At 43.7% G+C, this 23,380-nt stretch overlaps 1 protein-coding gene across 1 annotated transcript in view; it reads right to left on the bottom strand.

The window, feature by feature from the left end:
• The window catches only part of ASZ1 (ankyrin repeat, SAM and basic leucine zipper domain containing 1), a 104,922-nt gene that overhangs the window by 59,544 nt on the left and 21,998 nt on the right, over positions 1-23,380 (bottom strand). Inside the window, exon 4 of the mRNA XM_074984099.1 lies at positions 17,110-17,221. Within this exon, the coding sequence (XP_074840200.1) occupies positions 17,110-17,221 (112 nt within the window). The remainder of the gene's footprint in view (positions 1-17,109; positions 17,222-23,380) is intronic.

The raw sequence follows: 23,380 nt of genomic DNA on the forward strand, positions 1-23,380 counted from the left end.
TCTGAAGAAAGTGTTTTCCTCGTGGAACTACAAACTCTGTTCATAGGAATCATGTGCTAAAGACTTCTGTTTCCCTGACTACTGCTGCAACAAGATGAAACAGAAGGATGACGTCTTACAGCAAAGCTTGCTCAAGAAATGGACATTATAGTCCTTTTAAAGAAGATCCTTTCTATGGCTCGTAAACCCCACCTCAATTCTAGGTTTCTCAGCACAACAGCCTCACACTCCCAAACACAAGCAGACTGTCATTCTGGCTCCCTGCTTGTCTTCTTATAAACCTGAGCCTCCCCCATGTCTGCCGCCTTCTGCTCCCTTCTATGCACCCTTTCCTCTGCCCTCCCACTTATAAGAACTTAAAAGTGTCTACATACTGTTTTAAAAACTATATAGGAATTGCCAAACATTTTCAAGGGGACGAAATGAAGGTATGTTCACAGAACTCGGAGATGGATGGAAGCATGTGGTGTTATATGGTTGGGGCGAAAACAAAAAACAAAACCAAAAAAAAAAAACCCAACACAGGAGGTTGGAAATGGATGTGGACAGGCACCCACAATGCCTATCTGTCTCATTTTATTTTCATGTATAAGATGGGCATGAATCTGTGAGATAAGAGAGTGGCCCTTGCTGAGAATGAGGAGGGGCATATATATGTACAGGAATCTTCAAAGATGGGGTGGTGCCAGGGTCATCCTTTGTGGGGCCTTTGGCCCAGGATAACCCCTCCCACCCCAGGTACCAACTCTTCCCACCCTACCCCCATTCCAACCCTTCTCCCAAGCTCTGCCCTGCCACTTCCTGGCTCTGCTCTGCCCCCACTCCACACCCCCTACAACAATGCAATCTGGGGAATTACTGGGGAAGCCCCCCACCCCCTGTACTCACCAGAGGAGTAGGAAGCAGAGTGACCCATATCCCTGCCTGCTCTGCTCCTCTGAGCCCAATTCCCAGTGCATCACTCAAGGAAGCAGTGGACAGGGGCCAGGTCCCCTGCTATCCACCACCACCTGCAGTGAAGCACAAAAGTGAGATGGAGTGGAGCAGGCAAGGTCCAGATTGCTCTGCTTCCTGAAGCTCCTGTCAGCCCTGGTGTGTGCAGGGGTAGACCTGACCCTTGCTGCTGACAGTCTTCCCTAGGCCCCACAGGACCTCCCTAAAGTGTGGGGTCCAGAGTTCCTGCCCCAAAACATTCTATGGATGGGACAGCTCTGGGTGGTTCACAGAGCAATGAACTGGGACACAAAATAAAAGTCTTCTCCACACAAACATGGACTACTTCGCATTTTGTCTTTTCAACATAAATTCTTCACATTCCCATTATGACACAATGCATAGTTAACCCATAGAATGCATCATCCAAGGATGTTATGAAAGCAAAGACTACAAGTGGATTCAAAAAAGAATTAGATAAGGTCACAGTGGATAGAGCCCTCAATAGCTATAAGTTAAGACGGTCAGGGATGCAATTCCATGTTCCCAGGTCTCTGCCATAAGCTGGGAATGGAAAAAGGGAGTAGGTGTAGGGACAGATCACTTTATGATAGACCTATTCTGTTCACTCAGCTGGTATTAACCGGTATCAGACAGACTCTAGCTGCATAAGCAGAGATCCTGTATGACATAATTAAAGGCACTATATGAGACAGCCCAGAAATTCTGACACTAATAGGTCACCTTCTGGAGTACAAGTCAGATCAGTGATATGTTGTGTCACTGCCTGTCATATAACCCTGAATGCCTCACAATGCTTTGCTATTGTAACACCCACCCTGGGCCACTCACAAATGGCCTAACACTATGTAGATTACACCCTGGGGTCTGTGTATAGCTACAGCCCTGGCACAGCAGCTCTCACCCAAACAGCGTGTTAACAGACTAGTCGCACTAGCTTCTACCATCTAAGGTTATTACTTGCAAGGTGGCTCCAAGAAACTAGAAGTCCTGAATTTTCCCCCAGAGCTGTGCTTTGTATTCTCCAGCTCTTTCATGGAAGGGGTCAATATCAATAACTTCCTACTTCAAATGGGGCTACCTGTTTAAAAAATACTACATCAATTTTGATTAAAAAATAGGAAGTTTATTTAACTAAGTAGAAATAATTGAGTGAGTACAAGATAGTGAAGTAAAAATAAAGATAAAATAATTTCTAGAAGTTGAACCTCTCTAATCCAGCACACTCTAGTACAATAACATTCATCATCCAGCATGATTTTACTTAGCCAAATGTGCACTTACCATGGGTGTGGGCAAGTTTCCTGTAGTCCCATGAAGTTTGTTTACAGACACCCATCCTGGCTCTCAGTGTTCTCTGCTGTTATATAGCTCTAATTTACCCTCTTTAAATATCTTCTAAAGCTCAGTAAGCAATGGAAGTGATGGTAATGCTGCTAGAAAATACTGACCTAATATGGTTCAGCAAATTCTCTGGTTTGGCACCAGTCAGGTGCCAGACTAGAGAGGCTCAACCTGTAGTAGGTAATATTTAACCTAGACTTGGGTCAAGGTAAAATTCATGCAACAGGTTTCCAACAACACTGGACCAAATTCTCTGGATGAGATTACTCTTAAAAGTCAAAGGGCTGATCTTTTGTCTTCTTAGCTTTAAGGGGCGGGGGGCGGGGCGGGGGGGGGGGGGGGGGAGGATATGCACCTTGGCATGTTTCATCTCCTCACCTTTATAGTCCAGTTTGAAGTGGATTCTTCTGAAGATTACACCCTAAGCAAAATGTATTCAAAACAGTAAAGACTGATGGTGAAGGTGGCTCCATGCTCTTTCTTCTCCTCTGTGCATGTTGAAAGGCAGATATGTCTTCTCTTCTGGAATTTCTCCTACTTGCTGTCTCAATGACCTGGTTTGATACTTACATGTAAACTGACGTAAGAGACATTTTTTGTTTAGGACAAACCTGTTTAACAATTTTTGCCTACTCAGAGCTGTGTAGATTTGAATCTGTGTTATCATAAAGAGGAAATCCATAATTTTACATGTTACCACACACATTTCATCATACTGCTGACTAGTAAATTATTAGCTTTTAAATTACATGTCACCAGCAGTGTTTCCTCTAATTTTTCCCCACTTTTGAACAGAATTAATTTTGTGCAGCCATGTGGAGGGGACGTTCATTTTGGTGCACACAACAAAATTCACATGGTGGGGTGGGGCACAGGCATCCTGAGTGCTGAAGGGGGCTCACGTCTGGGACAGAAAGTTGGGATACAAGAATATTAGGACTCTGGCTAGGGATGTGAGCTCTGAGATGGGGCTGGAGCTAAGGGGCTCAGGGCTGGGACAGAGTTTGGGATCTAGCATAAGGATGGGGAAGAGGGGTGCAAGGCTGGGACTACGGATGCCAAATTGGCTGCGGCAGGGGATGTCAGGCTGGGGCCTGGCCGTCTATGCCAACCTGGCCACAGTTTAGTCAGGTCAATTCCCTTAATACCACTGCAGGATCTGGATGGGGCCAGACCACATCGGCTGCTGCAAAGCTGGGACAAGGCTGCCAGTTTCTCCTCAGCTGTAGCAGAGTCAGACCAGGGCTGGGCTGCCCTCCCCAGGCAAAGTCTAGGCTGAAGCTAAGTGGCCGTGGGCTACAGCAAACTGGAGGGCAAGAAGAAGTGGGTCAGCCTCCCCCAGCTACCCCAAAGATTACTACTCTGCATAGCCCTACAGATGGCCTGTACAAGACTAAATACATACCTGTGCAGCTGAACAGCTTACAGGGAACTTAGTTCACTAGGCATACTTCATACAAAATTTTTTTTTACAATAGTTCATAGACTGAATACAAAGCTGCTGTCAATCACACATGAACTGCTGGCTTAGTAGAATAAACAATATTGTGTCAGTGTTCCTTAAATTATGAATCGGATTTTTAGTACAAGTATTCATTTATATTTGCATAGTGCCCTGACTACAGCTAACTGGGTTCAACTTAAAGGCATCTAGCACATAATTAAACAACAATAATCCTGGCCTTTTGGGCAAAAAGAGGACACCAACTACCTACTTTCTATTACTTATTTTTCACTATAAGGTGTGGTTTAAAGTTTTTATTAATTTTATTTACAATTAGATTGAATTTTTTTAGACCTTCCTCTAATATCACCTCTATGCACTGTTTCCATTTCTTGATTTCAATGGGAGCTACATGTGACTATCACCGGTGGAGGAAGGAAGAAAAAAGGGAAAAAAAAAAAAAATCAAGCTGTCTACCCTTATCATCCTGCCTGGAAATTAGTCAATGGGAGCAGATCTATTGGTCTCATGATTCAGTCACTATGACGCAGGAGACAGGTCCCTTCAATATTCATTTTGTAAGTATAAAACTGCTTCCCAGAGGAAGCCACCACAGCTGATCTATCTACATTTAAAGGCCCTCTCCTCCTATCATTGAACCTGACAGATGTCCTTTGGTTTCATCTTTTTTTTTTGTTTACTATTTTTTTTTAATTATTCATAATTATTTTGGGGTTAAGGACACTAATTTATGATATTTAGGCAGATGTATATTCTGATTTTTAATATTAATCTTCATTACATGGAAATAAAATGCCCCACAAAAGGTGTTTCAGAAATTATAGAAAAACAGAGCTTTGACACCATGTCTTCTCTTTTTGTCTGTAGAATAAAGAACCTTATAAGGGTTATTAATTAAATATAATGTAAAAATCAGCTGACTGTAGTAGATCAAAGATCTTTGCTGCAATACAATATTAAACTTTAACTGCCCTACATCTCTGCTACAGTGCTTTTATGGTTAAATTTATGATCTGATTAAAAAATGTAACACTTTTCCCAGGCTCTTTACCTTTTCTGAAATGGGCGCTGTTTGCCATTTAACTAAGTTAACAATCACACAAAGATAATGTCAAGGCCTCTGAAATTACTATATGGTAGTACAGACTTGCTGCTATCTTATCAGTAGCAATAAATATTTTCTGCTAAAATTAAAGTGTTATGCAATTTCTTCTAAAACTTGCACATTAACTAAGCAACCTGGAAAAACACCTTGCGATTTGAGCAATTTTTGAATAAAAGCTTCCCCCCTACTACCGCCCAACCATTGTGCACCCCCACCCTCCCAAAAAAAAAAAAAAGAAAAAAAAAAGTGGCACTTAAGAATAGTTTTTCAAATCAGAACATTCAGGAAAGCATTTTTTAATCATCCACAAAAATTTTTAAATGTATATATTTGAGGTAAAATTCAATTTGTGGATGCATATAGGTACACGCTGAAATTCATGTACAAATCCAGAGGCTGTACTAAATATTAGGATCTCAAACTAAAAGAGGAAAGAATAATGATTTACATTACACCCTTGGCTATTTTATTTCAGTATTTTCCCTAAATTTTTATATTTTCAAGTGTTAAAATTAACTTTGTTACCATAGGATTGGAAGGGACCTTCAGAGTTCATCATGACTAATCCCCTGCACTCATGTCAGAACTAAACACAATCTGGCAACCTGCAGCCTATCAGGGTAATTTCATCATGGGCCACAAAATGTTTTGCTCTCATTGACTGTCTGTAGGCACTGTCTCCTCCCCGCCAACTCCCACTGGCCATAGTTCTCCATTCCCAGCCAACTGGAGTTGTGGGAAGCAGCGGAGAGCAAACTCCCACAGACCACTGGCCTGCAGGAGCAGACCACACAGCTTCCATTGGCCAGGAACAGAGCACACAGCCACTGGGAGCTGAGGGGTGTTATATGTGCACACAGTCAACATCAGCAAACTGTTTCATGGCCTGCAATCAGATAAGCCTCATGGGCTACGTACAGCTCTTGGGTCACAGACTGCTCACCACTGATCTAGACCATCCCTTATAGGTGTTCATTTAATCTGCTCTTAAAAATCTCCAGTGACGAAGATTTTACCTAGGCAACTTTTTACAGTTCTTAACCCTCCTGTCGGCTAGGAAGTTTTTCCTAATGTCCAATCGAAACCTCTCTTGCTGTAATTTAATTCCATTGTTTCTTGGACTATCATCAGAGGTTAAGGAGAATGGTAACAACCTTTTAGGCACTTGAAAACTTATGTCCCTTCCAAGTCTTCTCTTTTCTACACTAAGCAAAACCAGTTCTATCATTCCTCCCACACAGGCCATGTTTTCTAGACCTTTAATAATTTTTGTTGCTCTTCTCTGAATTTTCTTTCCCCCCCTCACTTATCCACTACTTTACAGAAATGTGGAAACCAGAACGCGAGACAATACTTCAGCTGGGGCTTAAGCAACACAGAGCAGAAGTAGTATTCCTTGTTTCTTATAGCACCCCTGCTATACCTCCCAGAACGAAATTTGCTTTTTTTGGAAGCGTCACACATCACTCATACTGAGGTCCTCTATGACCCCCAGATCCCTTTCCACAGTATCCCTTTCTAGGACGTGACTTCCCATTTTGTGTGTGCGCGCAACTGATTGTTCTTTCATAAATGGTGTACTTTATATTTGTCCTTGTTGAATTTCAACCTATTTACCGCAGATCATTTCTCCAGTTCAATACATGGTAAACTCTTATATCCAGCGGCTCCAGGACTGGAAGGCTGCCAGATATTCAAATATTCTGGATGACAGAGGTATACATAGCAACACATAAGAGTAAACAAAAACAAGATTAGATATTAAGAAACAAAACAAAAATGTACGCAGAGTCCTTTATTTACTAGCAACAGTAGTACCATTCACTGTAAACTTACAGTGTATTTGCTGAATTTATTTATATTTACTTTCACTATACTGTATTTATGGAAAATGTAACTAACATTTCCTTATGGTTAAATTGCCGGCTATTTGAGAGTTCTGGGTGACAGAATGCTGGGTATGAAAGTTTACTGTAATTATTTGTACCATAGTAGCAAGTGGAAACAGAATGTTAGGAATCATTTAGAAAAGGTTAGAGAATAAGACACTATCCTGTTGCCTCTATACAAATCCAAGATACACCTACATCTTAAACATTACAGGCAGATATGTTCATCTCAAAAATGATAAATTGGCATTGGAAAGAGTTCAGAAAAGGGCAACAAAATTATTAGGGGGGATGGAATGGCTGCCATATAAGACGAGATTAATAAAACTGTGACTTTTCAGCTTGGAAAAGAGATGACTAAGGGGGATAAGATACAGGTCTATAAAATCCTGACTGGTGTGGAAAAAGTGAATATAGGAAGAGTTATTTATTTATCATAATATAAGAACCATGTCACCAAGTGAAATGAATACATAGCAGGTTTGAAAAACAAATATATGTCAGGACTAAGCACAATCTAGTCCAGTGGTTGGCAACCTACAGCCTGTCAGGGTAATTTCACTATGGGCCACCAGACAAATGTATACACACACACACACACACACACACACACACACACGTACGTGTGAAGGTGGGGGGGGCGTTAAAACCACAATGCACAGTCAACCTATGGAACTCCTTGCCAGAAGATATTGTGAAGTCCAAGATTATAATAGGGTTCAAAGAGAGCTAGATAAATCCATGGAGGATAGGTCCATCAATGGTTATTAGTCATGATGGACGGGGTGGTGACCTTAGACTCTGGCAGAAGCTAGGAATGGGTGACAGAGGATGGATCACTTCCATACTGCATTCATTCCTGCTGTGGCACCTGGCACTGAACAGTCATCATACAGAATACTAGGTTAGATGGTCATTTGGTCTGCCGCAGCATAGTCATTCTTATGTTGGCCACATTAGACATCTTTAGAGGAAAAAAAAAATCTCAGTTCATGTATGCTCAGCAGAGATTTGCTGGAGTTTAATGGAAAAGAAATCTCCTTAAAGAGCCGCTATTATAGATTGTCATATCCTTATTATTGAATATGTAGTTCCAGGCTTTATTTATTGCACATTAGTCAACTGCTCTGAAGACAGAATTAGTTTCTCATGGGTTTTCAGTTGTGTTCATCATTATAGTATCTGACTGCTTCACAAATGTGAACTTATTACACCAGGACTCTGAGTTGAGGAAAATTATCCCCACTTTATAAATTGGAAGCAGAGGAATAGAGATTAAGGTAAAATACCCACTGAAGTTGGGTGCTCAACATGAGATTACCGATGACCTATTTTTCCAGAGTACTCAGCATTGCAGCTGTGAATGCTCAGTACTTCTATAAATCAGACTCCAGCATCTCCAACTGTGAACCTAGACAGTGAAAAAGAAACAGTTACTCATACTGAGCAACGAAAGGTCCTGTGGCACCTTATAGACTAACAGAAAAGTTTAGAGCATGAGCTTTCGTGAGTTAACTCACTTCTTCAGATGCTGGTCCAGCATCTGAAGAAGTGAGTTAACTCACGAAAGCTCATGCTCTAAACTTTTCTGTTAGTCTATAAGGTGCCACAGGACCCTTCGTTGCTCTACAGATCCAGACTAACACGGCTACCCCTCTGATACTTGAGTTACTCATACTGTGCAGCAACTATAGTTCTTCAAGAAGTGCCTCTATCATGCCTCACTCTAAGTGCACCTGCACCCTGACTAGAGATTTTAGGTAGCAGTGTTCTTCAGCCCGATGATGCTTCCCATGAAGCCTTGTGTTCTGCACCAGAGAGCTTCCTGCGTGACCCACCCTCAGCTTCTTCTCTACCACAAAGCTCCATGACAAAGAACTCCAGAAGTAGCAGAGAGGACGGGTAGAAGTACCCATAAGGACATATCTTGAAGAATCAGGATAAGTAATCTTTTTTCTTCTTTGTGTAGTAACCCTATAAGTGCTGCAGTCTCAGTGACTACCAAGCAGTAGCTCTACAGAAGGATGGGGCTTCAGGGTAAAGTTTGGGATTTAAGACAGTACAGTAGAACCAAACACCACATTAGAAGTTGAGATGTTTGTTCAGAAGAGATATGGATGGAGGTTCAAGTTCTCTATCTATATATTTCGTCAATGGGAACACACTGCACCACTGAAGTAGAAAAGGATCTTGGGGAGTGAATTAATGCCCTGTAAAGAGGCTGAGCATAGGCGATGCAACTAAATATCAATTTGAAGTGTCTTTGCTTGAAAACTGGAGATCCCTTGCTTTCTTGCTTACATGAAAATCGAAAGATACTTTCAGTAAGAACATGGGGTGAAGCTGCAATAGGACTTTATCTTTAAGCACCAAGTTGAGGTCCCTAATTTGAGTAAGGCATCTGACTTTTAAAAATGGGGTCCCCAGTCATTGGAGAAACCTCATCATTGTAAGATAGAAAAACCACTACTTCATATAATGGAAGGCCTTAGTAACTACTCAGTGGCTACGTCTACACATGCCCCAAACTTCGAAATGGCCACGCAAATGGCCATTTCGAAGTTTACTAACGAAGCGCTGAAATGCATATTCAGCGCTTCATTAGCATGCGGGCAGCAGCGGCACTTCGAAATTGATGCGCCTTGCCGCCGCGCGGCGCGTCCAGACGGGGCTCCTTTTCGAAAGGACGCCGCCTACTTCGAAGTCCCCTTATTCCCATGAGCTCAAGGGAATAAGGGGAGTTCGAAGTAGGCGGCGTCCTTTCGAAAAGGAGCCCCGTCTGGACGCGCCGCGCGGCGGCAAGGCACGTCAATTTCCAAGTGCCGCTGCCGCCCGCATGCTAATGAAGCGCTGAATATGCATTTCAGCGCTTCGTTAGTAAACTTCGAAATGGCCATTTGCGTGGCCATTTCGAAGTTTGGGGCACGTGTAGACACGGCCAGTGTGCGCTAATGATCTTAGAGATAACCCCATCGCGTTTATCTCTAGAATCTAATCTAGTCTGAGAGTAGAGGTAATGCAGGTGAAAGATGCCTTAGGTGACACTGATGGCTGAATCTTGTCCAATTCTTCAGGTAGGTACTGTGGCAGATCACAGACAGTAAGCTACAAGAGCCTGGTGGAAGGCAAATACACTGGGAACTGGTCAGTGCCTCACAGAGAGTGTGAGGCCCAACAGCCAAAGCAAGCAGCTGGGGCTCATCAAGAGCCAGCCTGCAGCAAAAGGCTAATCAAACATCTGCTGCCAGTTAAGGCCTGTTAGCCAGCTATAAAATATTTCCCCCACCTAGGATGCGGGCAGGGGTAGGGGTGGAGGAGGAGAAGAGGAACAGACCCCAGGAAGTGATGCTGTAAAACTGAGGTATGGAGGAAAGGGGAAGCTCAGCCAGGTAGGGAGAAGGTGCTATTGAGAAGTGGTGGGAAAAGTAGCCCAGGGAATAGCTACTACGTTTAGGGAAGAGGGAAAGCCATCAGCTGCCACCACCATTCCCCTGGAGACCTACTCTAGCAGAAAAATGAGGCGTAAGGACCATTTGAGGGGTCTTGCTGCACACTAGTCATTTGCCTATGATGAGAGTTGTTTGGTAAGCGGAGACCCTTGCCTATGGAAAGATCCGAGGCAGTGGAAGAGCCACAATATAAAAACCTGCCACAAAATGCAGCACCCATAGGGGGCTGGCAAGGGACTTGTTACAGTATTTATACATATTTTATTTCCAACTATGTAGCAGTGCTCATGTCCTCAATACAGGTTGTTCACAGTGCTGCAAAGCATTCATCAGCCACAGTCTTAAGCCAAAGAACTCTGAGGATGGACTGAAAAAATTGAAGAGACAGGGCAATCCAGAGCACAACTGGTTGACAAACAGTGAGCTGGGAAAGGTAAGGAAACCATGTTTGTCTTGGCCTCACAGGAGCTTCTAGAATAACCCTGGTCTTTTCTTTCTTTACCTTGATCAACACTTTGAATATTTGGGGGGTAGGGGGGAGGAGGGTGAAGTATACTTCTACTCCAGAGGAGAAGAGTGTCTTCTGGGGTCAGTGACCCAGTTTGCCCCTCTCATTCGCAACTGGGAGCACTTCTTGCTCTTGACTGTAGCACATACAGATACATGTGGGATCTCCCAACATTAAGATACCACTTGGTACATAATACCATTTCTCTTCCATTTGCGATCCAGTGAGAAGTACCTGTTGAAGGCATCTGCTGTGATTTTTTTTGCACACCAGCAAGGTAAACTGCTGAGATGTAGGTCTAATTTAGCATACACCCAGAGTACAAGGGTTTAAACAAATCAAGAGCCTCACCGGTTCAGTGAAGAAACAGGATGGTCTTGCTCCCACCTCAAGAGCTGATACAAAATCTCAATAGCGATGCATCCATTATTACTTGTGATGGACATGCCTGGGCAAAGGAGACCCATGTACAAAACACTGAGGGTCCTTCCACCAGTTAAGGGACATTTTTCATGACCAAGGGATTTAAGAGTAGTTTGTCTGAACTTGTGGTGACCGAGGTCCTCTTTCATCATCTCTGTCTAAGGGAATACTTTTAACATACCAATGAACATCAGCCTGACTTGCTTGATCCCCTTTCTAACACCAAAAGTAGAATTCTATGTGGACGCCCCCGACAATCGCAGTGACAGTCTAGATTTCTATATACAATGTTTCCGCAACAGTGCACAGACTGAAATTACATGCAAGCGCCACCAAATGAAACACAATCTCAACTATGCTGAACGCTGTGCTGTGCAGAATCTCAAAAATAACTTGGACATTATAATCAAGCTGTCTGACAAAGGGGGTGCTATTGCCATCATGAAAAAGTCAGACTATGAAAACCAGGCAGCTAGACAACTCTCTAATGTGACATTTTATAGACCTCTTTCCTTTGATCCCACTTTAGAATTCCAAAAGAAACTACACCAGCTGCTTAAGGAACTCCCTGCCTCTACTCAAGACCAAATTCATTCAAAGGAACCTTCTGTGCCAGGGCTGAATCATATAGGAAAGTAAGTGACATTATAGGTCAACGGCCAATGGCCAAGAGCCAATCCTCACAATCTAATGATGGAATTACTGCTGCAAGAGTCACCATCCTGAACTAGTATCAGAGGAGTAACTGTTAGTCTGTATCCACAAAAACAATGAGAAGTCCTGTGACACCTTACAGACTAACAGATTTATTGTAGCATAAGCTTTTGTGGGCAAAGACCCACTTCATGCATGCATCTGAAAAAGAGGGTCTTTGCCCACAAAAGCTTATGCTACACTAAATACGTTAGTCTATAAGGAGTCACAGGACTTCCCACTCACGCTGAGTTAGTGATTTTTTGTAAATCTGTTGAATAACCTTACATGAAGAATGACTCTCTACCCACCAATCTTTTTTGGAACCAGTAAGTATCTGGAATAAAACCACTTCCTTATCCATGGTGTGGGAACTGTTTCGTAGCACTTAAGTTAAAGAGATGGACTATTTCCTGCTGCAGAATGCGCTCATGTGAGGGTATCTAAAAAAGGGCCAACAAAGTGATGTGAGATTGCAGAAGGGGGGTGGAGGGGAAGGGATCTTACTGTGCATATTTTGCCCAAAGTAATGAGCATCCTTAAATAAATTTAAGGGACCTTGGGACAGCCCTGGACTTGGGGTCCCTTGGCCCTGGACTGGGGTCCCCAGTTCTTTCTGGCTCTTGATTCTAGTACTGGGGATTCAGAGTCAAAAGTGTTCTTCCCAAGTCAATGGGCGCATTGGTACTGCACTGCCATTCTCAAGGGTCACCTCTGGCATGAATGGCAGCACATAAAACCAGATATACCCTCCCACTGCTTAAATTCCCCTGAGGGGAGGAAAAAAACAACATGAAAAGGACAACTGTGTAATACATGAGTTTTTGTGAGAAGAACGGGTATGAATTAACACTAATAGACAAGAGAAAAACAGTTGAAGTCAGCCCTATTTGGACACAGCTGAGGTAGTTGCAATTCTACAGAGGGAGATTTACTTGCCTGGCTCTAGATAGCAATGAAACAGAACAAACGGAACATGAGCTACACAGGATGCATGCACGGATGAACAGGAATCATCATCAACTGTGAGCTCAGCACCCGTTGGGTGTCTGATGCTTCTCTCACTATTCCTTTCCACCTTTTCGTGTCCAGTGCGGAGTGGCTTAGTTTCTATAGACTAGCTCTGCACCAACCTACTATATCATCTACCCATTCTCTTTGGGGTCTGCCTCTCCTGTTCCGTCCATTATGCCGAATGCTACAGTCTTGATTTTCCGTTCATTGTTCATTCTGCAAATATGCCCAAATAGTTGTAGCTTCCATTTTATAACCCTCTGCAGCAGGTTCTCTTTCGGCTGTATCTTTCCACATAATTCCTCACTGGTGACCTTCTGCATCCATCCTACTCTCAGAATAACAACTCCTTTCAACACAGTATTCTTCTTTTCAAATCTTTTGTTATCACCCATGTCTCACATCCGTACAATGTGCTGCTGAATACACACGTTTTCGAGATGCTCGGCTTCATTCCTAAGCTAACTGTTTTGCTGTTTCAGATCTTATCCATCGCCTTCAAACTCGCTCTTGCTTTCGCTATTCTAGTTGCTATATCCTTCTTACAGTCTACACCATATTATGTTGCTTCCCAGATATGTGAGCTTCCCTACGTTTTCTAGTTCAATACCACTGACACTGATATTCCTTCCTATTTCCTTATCTCCAAATACCATTTTGTTTTACTGATGTTCATAATCAGTCCATACTGCTTCCCTTCTTCATTCAGCACCTGCACAGTTTTTGCTAGCTTCTCCTCATCTTCTTCAATGATACTTATATCATCCGTGAACCTCAAGTTGTTAATTCTTTTCCCATACACAGATATCCCTTCTATCTCTTCCTTGATCTTGTCCATCACGCTCTCCAGATGTGTGATGAAGATACCTGGCGATATTGGATCTCCTTGTCTCGTACCTCTACTTGTTTTAAACCAACTTCCCAACTCCCTGCATGTTCTCACCGCTGCCTTGGTATTGTCCCTGATACCCTTCAAAAACCGTTATCAGTCTGCTACTCACTCCGTATGACTCCAACACCAAAGAAGTCCCTTTCTGATCTATACTGTCAAATGCCTTTTGAAAAAAAAAAAAAAAAAAAAAAAAATCGACGAAGCAAGCGTGTATGTTCTTATTCTTTCGTCAAGCTTTCTTCACTTTCAGTCTTAGTGCCAATACCTGCTGTATGGTACGTCTATCTTTTCTGAACCCCGCTTGCTCATCCGCTATATGTTCTACCACCTGCGATCTTAGTCTCTCCGTTAGTATCATCATCAGCACCTTGCCTAGATGACATGTTTGGGCAATCACTCTGTTTTTGCACTCCAACGTACTTCCTTTCGTGTGCATTGTCACTAGCACAGACCTTGTCCATTCGTTAGGTACCCCCCGTTCTTTCCATGCTATATTACACAGTCAGTGTATTTCCTGAATCATGCTTTCTCCACCTTATTTGATCATCTCTCCAGTGATCTCTACTTCCAGAGCTCTTGTTGTTCTTTAATCGTTTCACTGTTTTTTCTACTTCCTCTTTCGAAATATTGGTCTCGCGCTTGATGCTTGGTGGATATCTCTCTCACTTCTTCAATCTCTCTAAGGCCATGTCTACACGTGCCCCAAACTTCGAAATGGCCACGCAAATGGCCATTTCGAAGTTTACTAACGAAGCGCTGAAATGCATATTCAGCGCTTCATTAGCATGTGGGCAGCAGCAGCACTTTGAAATTGATGCTCCTTGCCACTGCGCGGCGTGTCCCGACGGGGCTCCTTTTCGAAAGGATGCCGCCTACATGGGAATAAGGGGACTTCGAAGTAGGCAGCGTCCTTTCGAAAAGAAGCCCCGTCTGGACGCGCCACGCGGCGGCAAGGAGCGTCAATTTCGAAGCGCCGCTGCTGCCCGCATGCTAATGAAGCGCTGAATATGCATTTCAGCGCTTTGTTAGTAAACTTCGAAATGGCCATTTGCGTGGCCATTTCGAAGTTTGGGGCACGGGTAGACGTAGCCTGAGACACTCAGGTCCAACTGTGCTTTGCATAAATCAGTGCAATATCTCATCTATTACTGCACATTATCTTCCCTGTTCATGAGCACTTATTTAGTCTCATCTTTGATCACCATCTGCTTCGGTTGCCATTTCCTATTAATATTCCTAATCGTTTTATATGCCACCCTAGTCTTACATTTGCCGTAGTACTTCTCTATACCTTCACATTGCTCCTCTAACCATTTCTCCCTATCCTTTCTGGCTGCTTTCCTTGCCTCATTGCATTTCACCCTATATTACTGTTCCACCATCTCAGAAACATGTCTTCTGATCTTCAACACTCTCTTCTCTTGAACCAACTTCAGCGTCTCCTGAGTAATCCACTTCTTATCGATCCTCTCTTCTTCTGGAAGAGTGTGCTCAATTGCCTCCATTGCGGTTGCTATCCCTGTGACTCTCTTATCTAGGTCTTTCTCTGTGACAATATTCTTAATCTTTTCTTCGAGCACTGATTTGTATGCATTCCCTGTTTCTTCCTCACCTAACCTCGCCATGTCTCTTCTTTACTTAAATGGTGTCTTACACTTTCTTTTGAGTTTTACCTTGACATTTGCAATCACTGGACTGTGGTCTGGGTCTATATCTACTCCCTGGAAAGTTTGGGACTGCTGTACTGATGTTATCCATCTTTTTATCAAAATCGTATCTATCATGTTCTTGAACTTCCTGTCATTCAATAGCCATGTCCACTTCCTACAGTCCTTCTGTTGGAATCTTGTGTTGCACATCACCATCTTGTACTCTGTAGAAAACTCTAGTAGTTTCCCACCTTGTTTGTTTCTTTCTCCAGATCCCAACTTTCCCATGACTCTCTCCCAACCTTCGTTATGTGTTCCAACCTTCACATTCCAATCTCCTCCGATCTCCTCCACTGTCTTTGTCAAGTCTTTATAGAATAGCCCAATCTCTTCCTCCATACTGTCCACAGTGGGTGCATACATCTGAATGACTGAGATGTTGAATGGTTTTGCTTCGAATCTCACTGCCATCATTCTTACACTCACCAGTTTGTGTCCTAATAATGCTCTTCTAGCCATTTTGCTAAGAAGGAATCCAACTCCTACTTCATGCTTCATTTCGTTTCCTGACCAAATGACTTCGCAACCACATATCTCTCCCAATGTCGTCCAGCACATCTCTGCCAGGCCAGGTATATTGCATCGGTATCTCTCCATCTCCTTCTGAAGTAGCTCTAATTTTCCAGATGCCCACAGTGTTTGATGTTTCATGTTCCAACTGATAGCATATGTGTTAATAGTAATTTTCTTTCAGTAGCCAGTTTAATCAACCCAAACCCAATTGCTCGATTGGTATTGTGGACCTTGTTTATCTGGGCAACATCTGAGCTGGCATCTTCAATCATTTCTTTGTAGTGGCATCAGATTTCATTTGTATTGTTGTTTCACAGTCAGCGCATCAACACTCAGACTAACCCTCCTCCTTTATCCAGCCTTGGGACTGGCATGGAGCTCACAGAGGTTTCATGGTGGAGTTGCTGAATGGGCACTGCTACCTAAAATCTCCAATCTGAGACAGATAGAATGAACGTGCACCTAGAATGGAGCGTCCACAGGGACTCTACCCAAATTAAACAACAAGGCTGGCTCCACACAGCACTCCCCTTTTTGGGAATGCAAATGAGGGAGAGCAAACATGCAAATGAAGTGCTTTTTTTTTTTCCAAAAAATTTTGCTCTTTATTTGCATAATCTCATGCAATCACGTTTCTGGAAGAGACCTTTCCGAAAGCAAAAAAAGCCAAGAAACTGTCCTGTTCCTGCATTCTCCTGCCCCGTTCACTACATCCCTATCAACTTTTGTAACAAATAAGGCAACAGATTCTTCCTCTACAAAACCCTGACCCATGACAAGGGCAGATCCATCCTGTGCACTGAAGAAAGAAAGGATCCAATGGGGAAAATATATTATATGATCATGCAATTATGTATGTATCAAAATGCATGCATAAAAGTGGCCCAAATTACAACTTTAAGTATGGAATTTCCTAAACATGAGTACTTGACATTGCATCTTTAACATTATTTTAATGTTGTCCATGTTGTTTTATAAAAAAAGTGTAGTTTTTTTTTTTTAAATACAAAATACGGACATCTATGAGAAATAGTAATATAAAGAGTTAGAACAAATCCCCAGTACACAAAGCCTACTCCTTGAGTTTTATAAATGTGGTTATTAATGCTATTTCCATTAATATTTTAAGATTAACAAATGAAATACTTTACCGGCAAGCAACACTGAGATCGGCATTCCTTGACAGAAGTAGTTCCACAGTCTTCAAAATCTGCTCCTCTGAAGCTCGTGCAGTACATGCAGCCATCAATATAGTATAATGATCTGAATTGAAAATTACAATTGGATGATTGTGACGTCAAATAAGAATGTACTCCTTATAACAGTCTGAAGCAGTGGGTTCATAATATTATATATTTACAGTAGCTTACACAGATTCTCAAGTTTGATAAAATCAAGTATCTGCTCTTCAGAAATAATTAAAAGATTTGGGTATATTTAGCTCAGCGAAGGTAAATGAAGCCTCTAGGGCAGGGAAAATTACAGTAAACTCTTCTATATCCAGCAGCCTTGGAACCTGGAGGTTGCCAGATATTTAAATATTCTGGATAATGGAGAGGATCTCTACGCCACCTAGAGTCTGCACGATACCAAACACTCCCCTCCCTGAAGCCCTGGGCAGCCTGGCCCCCGAGCACTGACTCCACCAGCGCAGCCTGCTCCTAGCAGCTCAGGCCCTATCCTGTGTTGCCACGTAGAGGAAGCAGGTGGGGAGCTGGCTCACCATGCTCTGGCCACCTGCAGCCCCCCCCAGTGCTGCCATGCATGGGGACGGGTGCTCTGGCTACCTATCTCCACCAGGGTTAAACACCCAATGGCACAGCTCCCCTGAAGTGCAAACCCAGGCACTAGAAATGGCGCCTGGTGGCAGTGCCTAACCAAACAAACAATGAGGAACAACGGAAGACCAATTTAAAAAAATTGGTCAGGCATATTAAGGTCTGATTTTCAAAGAAGGAACATTTTGTCTTCTCCAGAAAATATCTGAAAAGACTGCAATTTGAAACAAGTAACACAAAATGAACTTTCCCATAAGTCATTTTAAACTCCCATGAGCAGAAAGGTAACATAGCTGATGAAACTAGTGATTTTAGCAATGCATTTCATACACTGGCTGACAAAATCCCAAGGAAAACATATAAACTGGATCAACACACACGCGCGCGCGCTTGCAGACTGAAAGCTGGCAGAAGTACTTTAAAACAAAGAACAGTGATGCACCAATACATCTGAGGTGTGGTGTCTAAAGGTGTACTGGACAGATTTTACTTTTGGGATTTAAACATTAAGAAGCAAGAAACTGAATTTTATTAAACATGCTTATTCTAAACTTAATTAATACACCTGGGAAAAAATCACCTGAAATACAAGTATGCAAGAGTTGCAGCCTAGAGACCAGGAATGCTGAAAGAGATTTTGGAGGAGTGATGACTGGTATAAACTGAGGCAAGTTTCTGTACAGTATGGCTGCAGAAAGGGCCAAAACGCATTTGTTCCTTAAAGAAAGCAATCATGTCAGACCAAAGAATGTATCAGTTTTAGGTGTCACTACCCATGGGATACTACTTTTTAGTTGTTGGTGCCTCATCACCAGAAAAACAGAACAACAAACATTTCAAAGAACTACGGTAAGACAATTAGGGTTGGTACAAGAGACTGACTTGTGAAGAATATGAGAAAGTGTCTCAAACTTATGAGAGACAAATTGTGACAAGGAACATAATTACAATTCAAAAAGCTTAAAATGTAGGCTTCATTCCTTTAGAATAATGTCAGAAATTAATGCCAGTTCTGCATTTTCCTGCAAAGAACTTATAAAAGGGAAGAGGAAAAAAAACCCCCAAAACAGATAATGAATAAATAGGATTTCATATTAGTGGTAGCAGCATACCCTTAATTCACCATTTCAACACTCCACCACTCTTCCCACTAACATAAGTGATAGGTGTGCACTAAGATCAAGGGTAAAATAAAGCCTTTGTATAGTAATTAAATTAAGTTTTAATAAATATATTCAGTGCTGGTCTGTCACATTATCAAGGGGAAAATGATTGATTATACTTCAGACCCTACCAAATTTGTGGTCTATTTTGGTCAATTTCATGGTCATAGAAGTCATATATTTCATTATTTCAGATATTTAAATCTGAAGTTTCATGGTATTGTAATTGTAGGGGTCCTGATCAACAAAGTAGTAGTGAGAAGCTTGCAAGATTTTTGCAGGGAAGGGGAAAGGTTGTGGTACTGCGACCTTTATTTCTGTACTGTTGCTGGCAGTGCCCCACTGCCTTGTGGGTTATCCTGGGAAGGAGCAAGGCTAAGGGACAAACCCCTGACAGAAAATCCAGAGGGAAGTCCTAAGGAGGTTCTGTGCCAACTTCCGGCATTAACCCGGCAACTGCTGCAGCTGAGCTGGTACCAGACGTAGAGGTTATCCTCTCCTTTGGACTATATCAATAAAGCCAAGAGGGGGACAATGGCATCTGGGCAGCCCAGGGTCCAAAAAATTGCCCAAGCTTGCGCCTGGAGAGGTACTCCAGCATTGCTTAACAGCGTTGAACTAACACGGGAGATAACAGATACCAGTTATAAGCTCTTGCTCGATTGGCGTAGAGAATGAGAGCCAGGGGTTGCCTTCGACGGTGGGAGAGATCATCGCATCTCACTGGACAGTCACCGCCCGCCTCAAGCTGGGCAGCCCCCAGCCAGTAGGGTACTGTCCCGCCACAGTTCACCTGCCTCACTGGGTGCATGAGGCTTAAGGTTCCCAAACATGACAAGTGACAAATTTGAGCACCAGGCAAACCAATAAGAAAATCAACAAGAAAAGGAAACCATCTAAGTTTTAAGCTTGCCTGCTGGAATGTGTGGACCATGCTGACCAGTTTGACTGAAGATCTTCAGGACATCAGTGATACCCAGAAGACCGCCGTCATCAATGAGGAACTGAAGAGGCTCCAAGTTGACATTGCTGCTCTGCAAGAAATGTGACTCACAGATTTGGGATCTCTCAAGGAAAAAAGGACTACACCTTTTTCTGGCAGGGTAAAGCCCAAGAGGAACACAGGGAGCATGGTGTTGGCTTTGCCATCAGAAACACCCTTCTACAAATGGTGGAATTAGTCATGGGTGGATCAGAAAGACTCCATCCGGTCATACTTCAAACTTGCACCAGTCCTGTCCACCTGATCAGCGCTTACGCTCCAACCCTGTACGCCACACCGGAAGTAAAAGACCAGAAGTAAAAGACTATGACGTGCTTAGTGCTGCCATAGTGCAAATACCTGCTCGCGAACAACTGTACATTTTGGGTGACTTCAATGCAAGAGTTGGAGCTGATTGTGACTCATGGCCTTCCTGCTTAGGCCACTTCGGTGTGGGAAAAATGAACGAAAACGGACAGCGTCTTCTCAAAGTTTGCACGTACCACAATCTGTGCATCACAAACACATTTTTCCAAACCAAGCCACAGCACAGTGTCATGGAGACACCCACGCTCGAAACACTGGCATCAAGTAGACGTGGTCATCACTAGACGTGATAACCTCAAAAACGTCCTTCTGACACGCAGCTATCACAGTGCCGACTGCGATACAGATCGCTCGCTAGTTTGCTCCAAACTCAAAGGTGAGACCCAAGAAGCTGTACCACTCTAAACCAACTGGAAGACCCCGCATTGATGCCAGAATGACAGCAAACTCAGAGAGAGCCGAAAAAGTTCAGAGAGAATCTGCACAGCAGCCCTGGGGGTGCCGATGTAACATCCAGATGGCAGCAGCTGAGGGATACAATTTACAACACAGCCTTGTCGGTGTTCGGAAGAAGAGCTAGAAACGCAAATGACTGGTTCAAAACTAACTCCAGTGAGATGATTCCAGCCATTGAAAAGAAGCGCAAACTGCACTCCTGGAGCACAAACGCTCACCAAGCCACAGTACCCTGCAAGCACTCAGAGCAGCCAGAAAATCAGTACAGCAGACAGCCAGGTGCTGTGCCAACAACTACTGGCTCGAGCTATGCAGCAGCATCCAGACCAGCGCTGACTCTGGTAATCTCAGGGGAATGTACGAGGGCATCAAGAAGGCATTAGGACCCACCCAGAACAAGATGGCACCTCTGAAATCCAAACCTGGTGAAGTTATTACTGACAAAGCCAAACAGATGGAGCGCTGAGTCGAGCACTACTCCAAGCTGTACTCAGGCAAGAACATTGTGGTTGATACAGCCCTCGACGTCGTCGAGCTCCTACCAATAACAGACGAACTGGATCAGGACCCAACTGTGGACAAACTGAAGAAAGCCATCAACAGCATTGCAGTAGGAAAGGCCCCAGGCCAGGATGGTATACCACCAGAGGTAGTCAAGTGCGCCACGGACACCCTCCTGGAACCCCTACATGAGCTACTGTGCCTGTGCTGGAGAGAGGGAGAGGTTCCACAGGATATGCACGACACTAATATTGTAACCTTGTATAAGAACAAAAGGAGACAGAAGCAACTGCAACAATTACCGTGGAATCTCCCTCCTAAGCATCACTGGTAAACTGTTCGCACGCGTCATCCTCAGCAGACTCCAGAGGATTGCTGAGAGGGTGTATCCCAAATCACAGTGCTGATTCCACGCAGAGAGATCTACCACTGACATGGTCTTCTCTCTGACGCAGCTGCAGGAGAAATGCAGGGAGAAGAGGAAGCCACTCTATATTGCCTTCATCGACCTGACCAAGGATTTAGACTTGGTCAGCAAGGATGGACTGTTCAAACTGCTCCACAAGATAGGCTGTCCACCACAGTTACTCAAGATGATCCAGTCTTTCCACGAAGACATGAGAGGAACCATCCAATATGACGGCACATTAATCGGATGTTTTCAGCATCAGGAGTGGCGTCAAACAAGGATGTGTCCTTGCTCCGACATTGTTCGGAATCTTCTTCGCACTCCTGAAGCATGCCTTTGGATCTTCAACAAAGGGCACCTTTTTGCACACAAGATCTGATGGGAAACTGTTAAAGCTTGCAAGGCTGAAAAGCTAAATCTAAGGTGCAGAAAGTCCTCAGAGATATGCTGTTCGCAGATGACGCTGCTGTAGTGTCACACACAGAAGACCAGCTTCAGAAACTGCTGGATCAGTTCTCCAAAGCATGCAAGGACTTTGGGCTTTCCATCAGCCTAAAGAAGACAATGTACTTGGTCAGTACATTGCTGAACCTCCATCAATCAGCATTGACAACTACATGTTAGAGGTCGTCCACGAGTTCGTTTACCTTGGGTCCACCATCACCCCGTCATTGGAGACTGAGCTAAATAGAAGGATCGGAAAAGCAGCCACAACTTTGTCCAGACTCAGCAAGAGAGTGTGGAATAACATCAAGTTGTACACCCACATCAAAATGCAAGTCTACAGAGCCTGCATCCTCAGCACCTTCCTTTACAGCAGCGAGCCTTGGACCCTGTACACCCTCCAGGAAAAGAGGCTGAACGTCTTCCACTTGCGCTGCCTCAGGTGCATCCTTGGAATATCATGGAAGGACAGAGTGTCCAACACCGCTGTCCTTGAGCAAGCTGGAATCCCAGCAATGCACACCCTCCTCAGGCAGCAGCAGCTCCGCTGGCTTGGGCATGTCCACAGGATGAATGATGGAAGGATCCCAAAAGACATCCTGTATGGCGAGCTAGCCTCTGGCAAAAGACCTTCTGGACACCCCCAACTGCGCTACAAAGACGTTTGCAAGAGGGACCTCAGGGAGGTAGACATCGAGCCGGACAGCAGGGAGGAGCCAGCAGACGATCACAGCAGATGGAGGCAGGAACTACACAAGGGCCTTCAGAAGGGTGAGATGAGGATCAGACAGCTAGCAGAGGGAGAAGCGAGCCAACGGAAAGCACAGTAAGGACCTACCAGACACCCATTACACATGCAACAGATGCAGCAAGGACTGTCACTCTCGTGTGGGCCTTCACAGTCGACGCTGCAAATGATGATCCCAAATGGAACTATGAAGGGCGCAATCCATAGTCTACGTAGACTGAAGGATGCCTACTACTAGTGGTGTGAGTGTATATATAAAGGATTAACTATGTACAAGAGAAAGAACAAGGTAGATGCTAACTAACACTAGTTCTGTCTACAGGTTTTGAGGTGAAAGGAGAGCCATTACTCCAAACACAGCAAAGAAGCAACTGAGGAGAGCGGGGCTGCCCGCACTACCCTAGTGGTGTGAGTGGCATGTGTGCAGCCCCACTCAGGACCGCTATGAAAGATCTGTGTGCTGGGGGAGCCCAACACCTACCATGGAGCATCCATGAACACAGCACTTGAATAGTTGGTTGAAATTTTTCCATCAAAAACTTGTTGCCCTCTCATGCCTTTGGACAAGAAAAGAAAACGTTCGTTTTGGTGCAAACTGTTTCTTTTCCCATTAA

The sequence above is a fragment of the Carettochelys insculpta genome, chromosome 1 (assembly GCF_033958435.1).
Source record: "Carettochelys insculpta isolate YL-2023 chromosome 1, ASM3395843v1, whole genome shotgun sequence".
Taxonomy (NCBI): domain Eukaryota; kingdom Metazoa; phylum Chordata; order Testudines; family Carettochelyidae; genus Carettochelys; species Carettochelys insculpta.